The sequence below is a fragment of the Solanum dulcamara genome, chromosome 11 (genome assembly GCF_947179165.1).
Source record: "Solanum dulcamara chromosome 11, daSolDulc1.2, whole genome shotgun sequence".
NCBI lineage: Eukaryota > Viridiplantae > Streptophyta > Magnoliopsida > Solanales > Solanaceae > Solanum > Solanum dulcamara.
Window position 1 is genome coordinate 40667970 of NC_077247.1, and position 7784 is coordinate 40675753.

The window sequence follows — 7784 nt, forward strand, 5'->3', positions numbered from 1 at the left end:
TTAACTAGTACCCCCTTCGTCTTATATTAGATGAACATTTCCAACTTTACACGGTGATTAGGAAATTATTAATATATTGAAAGACTTTACCAATTTGCCCTTTGTTTATATCAATGCAATATGCATAGAGTATAAAAATAATAGCTAGTATTGAGAATTGTTTACATTCAAAGACCATATTAATTATAGAGGTAAAATAGAAAAAAATTAATTAATTCTATCTTGATTTAAGAAGTGATCAAGTAATATGAACAAATATTTTTAATAAGATGTTCATCTAATATGAGACGAAAAAAGTATATGTTTGCTAATTCGGCTCATTTTTCCATTATCTTTTATGTCTGCAGACAATTGCTTGTGAAGGAAAGAAATTAATTAGCTAATTATTAATTATTAATTAAGGGACGGAATAAAATGGGAAACCCGTGAAGCAAGGGAATTGGTGGGAGTGGGAAGAAGATTAGTCATTTTAGTAATGAGTTGTGTAACCTAATTACCTATTTGGTAATTAAAATATAGGTGCAAACTACCATATAAATTATTTGCTTATTATAATTTACTTTAGAGAATAAGATGAGCTCTCAAAATTTCAGGATTGACTTCACATCTTACATAAAATATTTGCCACTTTTTTGTTTTACTATTAATTAGCGTCTCTTTCCTTTTATTTGTCCATCAAATTTTTTAATTATACTTTTACTTATCACTTTTAATATATTAAAAAAATATATAATTATTTTATTTTTATACTTTATGCGTCACACTAATTACTTATTCCCAAATTATTTTTCAAGATTTTATACTAAATATTAATTAATAGGAATATTAATATAATAAAAATATTTATATGAATAATTATTCTTTTAATGGATGTGGAAAAATCCAAATATGACAGAGACAAATGAACGGAGAAAGTAGCTCCTTGCTCTTTCAAAGTTTGTAGCTTAAATTAGAGTTGTTTATTTAAAAGGTCATTAAATTAATAAAAATTATGTAAATATTTTTTTCCGGTTTTGGAAAGGAAAACTACTCTATGTTTTTGTTATTTCGTATAGAATGTTACTTTTTTTAGTTTTGTACTAATAGAAAATAACTTTGTTTTGGCATTTTACGTACAAAATCACTTAATATACTTGGGTAATCTTTTTGGTCACTTTATGATGCTAATTTTTTTTTCGTCCGATAAAGTTGATACAATAAATAAAAATCCTTTTTACAACTTTATTTTAATGAAATAATCATAAAACTTTTATTTTCTACCGATTATTTCATCTTAGAAAAACGCCCCACCACACACCATACTTCCCACAACATCCTTCGGCGAAAGAATTAGTTCTTTTTCATGCAATAATTCTCTACTATAGCAAAAAAACTATCATATGCAAGGAGAATACAATTAGTAAAGACAGTGATTTTGGGATTCAAGCCTATTGAGCACGATTGTTTGTGCTACCAACTAAAGTGATGAAAATGATTCAAGACTATTGCAGAAGCTACATCTGATCAGGAACTAATGTTATAACCAAGAAGGCACTAGTGTCTTGGGAAAAGATGTGTACACCAAAAATTACTGGGGGCTCAATTTAGTGAATCTAAAGATATGGAACAAAGCAGCAATACTAAAAATGTGTTGAGACATAGAGCAGAAATAAGATAGATTATGGATTAAGTGGGTGCACAACTACTATATCAAAGGCCAAGACATGGATGAACTCAGAATTCCTAAGCAAGCATGTTGGATGGTTAGAAAGGTTCTGGAAGCTAAAGACCTTTTTGCGTTTATTACACAATGTCAATGTTGGTAAGAGAAGCTTGATCTGACAAGCTTATAACCAAATGCTTGGTAGTTATTCAAAGGTTGATTGGAGAAGTCTATTGTGTCGTAACTCAGCTAGATCAAAAGCTGTTTTTACTTTGTGGTTACAAATTCAAAACAGACTCCTTACAACAGATAGGTTGTTGAAGTGGAGATTATAAGTTGATCCTACATGTGTTATGTGTAAACAGACAGAGGAAACAAGAGATCAGCTGTTCTTTGACTGCCCTTTTTCTCAATTACTATGAAGGAGATTACTTCAATGGATAGGATTGAACCAACCTCAAAACAATACATGGAATGAAATGACATAATGGATACTACAACAGACTAAGAAGGGAGGCCATCAAACCCACGTTTTAAAGTTAATCTACACAGAGTTTATACATGCAATCTGGAAGGAACGCAATGCAAGAGCTTTGAGAAGCAAGAGACTGTAATGGAGAATATAGCACAAAGTATTGCTTGTGTTAGTTGTGTTCGACCTACTGTATCAGCCAGACTAATCCTGAAAACTTGTAGCTTTTAAAGTGTTTGAGTTTAGTAGCTAAATTTCGATTCACTTGAGATAGCCAGTAGTACTCTGATGTATGTTATTTATGGTATTTATGTTATTATCCAATAATAATATCTACTGTTTTTGTGCTTTGATTATACTATTGTTTGGACCGTATTTGTCATCTACTTATTTACTCTAATATTATTGTTTGACCTTTTTCTATGCTTTTATTGAGCCGGGGGTCTTTCGGAAACAGCCGTCCTACATTGGTAGGAGTCAGGTCTGCGTACACTCTACCCTCCCCAGACCCCACGATGTGGGATTTCACTGGGTTGTTGTTGTTGTTGTTGTTGTTGTTGAGATAGCCAGTAGAGTTTTACTATCTTAGCTTTGTAAATACTACTTTGGTGATTAATAAAGTTCTAATTATCAAAAAAAAAAATCTCTAGGTAAACAACAACAAATATGTCTCGATCGCAAGGAGTTTGGGTAAATAATTTTCGATTGTGAATAGAATAAATTAGAGATTCTTTAAAATTATTTTTTTCCTCTTGAATTTCTTACCTGAACATCATGTAAAAATATAAACACAAAAATTAGTTAATTAGGTATTTTGATATGAATTTGGACGTTAAAACTTGAAAATAATTGTTGAGGTAAAAATTTAAAATGATATTGAAAAGTTGAAATTGTGTTTATTTGTGTGTGTGTTTTCACTAGAAAAATGTTAAGTGTTTCTTCTTTACTTGAAAACTCTATCTTCAAAAATTCAATCAAATATACAATCGTGTAAGGAGCTGTTTGGATATGATTCTTTTCCTTTGAAAAATAATAATTCAAAATACTGTTTGATTTTACATTTCAATAATTTTTTGGTTAGTTTTTCATTTTCAAGTTTGAAAAGTTGAGCTGGACTAGTTTTTTAGTGAATTTATTTTTCAGTCACCAAACTTCAATTGTTTCTTAATAAAATAAATATTCAAATAAAACTTTAATTGTGTTTATTTGATTTGAAGGGGAAGGACCTGTTTGGTTCTTAATAATCATAATATTTTCCCCAAGTATCAATCAAAAATCTATGGCTCAATCCCTAAGATATATCTTCTTCAATGTTTATACTATATTCTTGCCTTCTTGGTGTAATAGCAATTTTAATTCCTCGTATATCAATAAAGTCTAATGTTGATCTTGATAATATATGATTCAACACATTTAATTTGTAATTAATCAACGTATGCTTTCTTATTTATATACGTAAGAAAAAATATTATTTTGACTATTTTCAAAATTATATTAACCAAAAATATGCAGTGATAATATAAATTTAACACAAAACAATGAGTAATTACATAATGAAATGATTAATAATCATAAATTTGTGAAAAAAAAATACTAATAAAGAAATAAAAAATGTACATTAATTCCAACCAAAAATGCTATATTAACATTATCTTCTGAATCAAGATTATATTAGTTGAGAGAGATTTAATTTCCACCTGTCAAAAAGTTCTTATCCCCTAACTAAACGGAGAAGACAAGAAACAAGTTTGCATGTGATGTTTAGGCGGAGAGAAGAATAATTTGTATTCAGTGGCGGAACTAGAATTTAGATCGTGCATTCGATTGAATTCAAATTTTTAATTTATTTTAAAATTTTATTTAAATATATATAAATTATTAATTTAAAATTCAATAACTTAAAAATATTAAAATTAAAAATTTATAAACTTCAAATTTTGAATTCCGCTTGTATTATTACTTTTTGACCTCATAATTTAAAATGTAACCAAAATAATGATTTCAAATCTACCGAATAAAGGAAACAGTCAATCATGTATTGGAATAGCACTTATGTAATAAACAGACAGGACATTTATGAAAGGTCCAACAGACCCATAGACCCCATACTTAGGTTGTTGGATCTCAAATTTCCCTAATCTTAGACATGATTTCAATTGATGCACATTTCGAGATAAAATAAATTATTTTCATTTTTTATAACGTAATTTAATCTATAAGAGCATATTAATAAGTTTAATTGAATTCAAGATTATATATATATATATATATATATATATATATATATATATATATATATATATATATATATTAGCTCTAAGTTAAAGTTATTGTAATTCCACTGAAACCCGATCCTCTGATTCTATATTAGAAATATAATTAAGATTTTTTAATTATAAATTAATGAAAATTTGTGTTATAGAATATAATTTTTCACAATTCACTGAAAAATGTATGGTGGAAAAACAAGTATTCACTGAAATAGTGAGCAATTTTTTTTTAAAACCGATTTAATCAATTCATTGAAAAATTTTAATGAGAAAATAGTGAGTTTTAGTATCGTTGATGACTTTTTTAAAATTTAATTTATGTGTTTAGCTAATTATACTTATTATTTGTAGTTACTTAGACAAGTGTCTTTTAGGAGACCATAATGTTTTTGATTGATAAGTTAAAACTTCCTTTTTTAATATAAAAGTTAAACTAATACACTTAATTATTTGACTTATAACTAGACTATATTGCTTCCCTTATAAGGAAAGTTGGTTTTTTAAAAGCTGACTCCTCTCCAGACTTTAATAATCCTCTTAACGGATAGTTTTGTCTAAATAAAGGCCACCAAACTATAACCCCCAAAATGATTAAAAAGCTAAATTAATTAAGACATCAAGCAAACAGAATATAGTTAATTTATGAAACCTTTTCAAAGTACTAACTAACCTATAAAGTAGTAGCATTTGTACAATTAAGTCATCAAATCAAATGCTTATAAGAGAAAAACATTAATTAGACACTTTTTTGCCGTGGATGGTTGACAAACATAAAATAGACCTTTTACGTACCCAAGGAAAGAAAAAACATGTTTATTGTATTAACCGCATATATATTATTATTTTTAATTATATATATATATATATATACTAGTATTTAAAAATTATCCTATCTACACTGTAATATCTTTGATGAATTGATCATTTTGTAAATGAAGATAACATATTGTTTCCATCAATTTATTGAATATATAATTTAAATCCAAAGAAGAAAGGTCTAAATAATAAATAATTACCTCATTACTGTTACTGAGTTTTTATATTAAATTAAAATATTTACTCGACCTTGATTTAAAAATAAATATCACTTGATCATATTTTAAACGCTGATATATGTGTATATACCTGATATTTTAATGTAAACATGGAATAAGTACCATCATGAAAACTGAAAAGCACAGAAACTGTGCTACGGCTTTTTAAAGAGGATTAAAAATATAAAAATTAACGCAGCTATTGTAATCATTAAATTATTATCAATAATCACCCCAAATGCATGTTAAGCCACTTTCTGCTTCTTAATCACAGACAAGAATCAAAAATGAATACTGCCATTCTCTCTCTCTTTTCTGACTCATAAACAGAACCTAATATTGCAGTATCTAATTGCAGACATGCAAATTTGTAGGGACGGAGCTAAAAATCCGAATACAAATTCGATGGATTTCATTAATTTTTAATCAGATAGTATATTTGTATGTTTAGAAAACAATTATTACCAGTAAAAATCGTGATGATAGAATTTAGAACCCATAATAAAGTTAAAAATAGTGTGCATAATTTACCAAAGCATAACCAAAACAAAAAAATAACAACTGAAATTGTTGGTTGGAACAATCTTAATTTTCATTGTTATAATCTCATGATCATCAAGCTAATTAAGCACTAATTTTTACGAACAAAGAAATAAACGTCACTAATTAATATATAGTAGTAGCCTCAAAGTTTTCCTCTTCATTGCACTAATTACTAAGTAGTAATTAAAACATTATTCAAGCTAATCTAAAATCAAGATGAAGAAGAAGACCCATTAGCGACAACGCCATTATTAGCATCACAACTTGAATGTTCTTTCTTGTTGTTGTCGTCGTTCATGCTGCTTTTATGGTGAATGTGAAATTCCGAGTCAGTGTTGTCATGATGAGTATTATTTCTACTAACAATACAAAACCCATTAACAATATTGTCAGTGTTACCATTCTGGTGGTGGTTGTCGTCGCCGTCGCCGGTGGGTGGTTGATCTAATTTCTTGCCAGAGCTAGAGCCAGAGATGTTCTTGTTATTGTGCATCCATACCTTTAAAACCCCTTTTTCAACTCCAATTTCGTTGCAAAAATTGTTCACCAAATCTTCATCTCGCTTCTGCATTTTCCATTCAACTCTTTCTGCGAATTCCAGCATTTTTATCTTCTGATCTGGAGTGAATTTCGTTCTGAAACGCTTCCTCCCGTTAGAATTAGCTACCGGTACTGGAGTAGTCGATGTAGGCGGATTCGGATTTTTCTCCCCAGAAAACCCAGCGCTGAGAGCCAAAAGCATGTGTGGTGCAGAAGCTGGGTAATAAGCCGAAGAAATCGGCGGTGGAGATGGAGAATTCGGGCTACTGTGGTCCCCACGAGGAGGTGGAGGATGGTGGCGGTGGTGAGGTTGGTACTCAATAGCCGCGGTGGCGATGGGTGGCGGTTCTTCCGGGTCACGGCGGTGAAAATTGCGGTGACAACCACAAGCAGCACATTTTAGTGAAGTTGGGTCAGCTGGATTAGCAGCTTGAATAGGCAAAAACTCTCCACATCCATCAACCGCATGAGTCCCTAAATTAGCAGCATGATTTTTGAGGCATTCTCTATAAACAACCACCGGCACGGGATGATGATTTTTCCGTTTAAGAACACCACCATTACTGAAAGTGAAGGGCTTTGGTTGTTGGATCCGACTCGGAGTTTCAGTTTCAGCTAATTCAGGTGTTTTCACAGCTGATGATATAGTTGTAGTAGCAGCAGCAGTAGTTGTTGCGTTGATAGTTAAATCCATGCCTACAATCTACTACTACTTCTTATCTCTTCTCTTTGTTGCTCTTAATACTTGATGATTAGATGAAATAAGAGAGGAGGAAAAAGAGGGTTTGTTTTTTAGGGGATTTTGGGTTTGATGAGAGTAGATAATAAAAATCTTGGTTTTTGTGGTTGTCCTTGTTAACCATTGGTGTTCTTTTGACCTTGATTCCTAATCTAATCTAATCTATGGTTAACCTGCAGCTGCAGCTGACCCCACCACCCACTTGGGTGTCAATCTGTGTAATAAATATTATTGATAAGTTAAATGCTTATGAGTTCTAATTTTTGGTTAATAGAGTACTTACTACTTAAGTTATCTTTTGTTTAAGTGAGATAGGAATACAGGTTTATTCACTTTATTATAATATATAGGCCAAATCAAGTAGGGTCTTTTAGGAAACTAATTAGTGTCAAACGTTAATTATAAGGTGTCCCATCTACTGACTTTCAATTGAAACAGAAGATCCACTAGTATACAAATTTACTGTATATCTTATGCATTTACTGAACCAACTATAGGAGAGAACATTTACCATTTTATTATATTTTCGTGTTTGGATATGCGA

At 30.1% G+C, this 7784-nt stretch overlaps 1 protein-coding gene across 1 annotated transcript; it reads right to left on the reverse strand.

Annotated features, from left to right (window-relative positions):
- Positions 1-5985: 5985 nt before the first annotated feature.
- LOC129874791 (zinc-finger homeodomain protein 9-like) lies at positions 5986-7331 on the reverse strand. The gene has a single exon (XM_055950150.1). It carries the CDS (start codon positions 7193-7195, stop codon positions 6173-6175), a length of 1023 nt encoding a protein of 340 aa, XP_055806125.1. The 5' UTR covers positions 7196-7331; the 3' UTR covers positions 5986-6172.
- Positions 7332-7784: the final 453 nt, after the last annotated feature.

Coding starts and splice junctions, on each gene's coding strand:
- LOC129874791 (XM_055950150.1), bottom strand. CDS start 7,195: ATGGATTTAACTATCAACGCAACAACTACTGCTGCTGCTACTACAACT.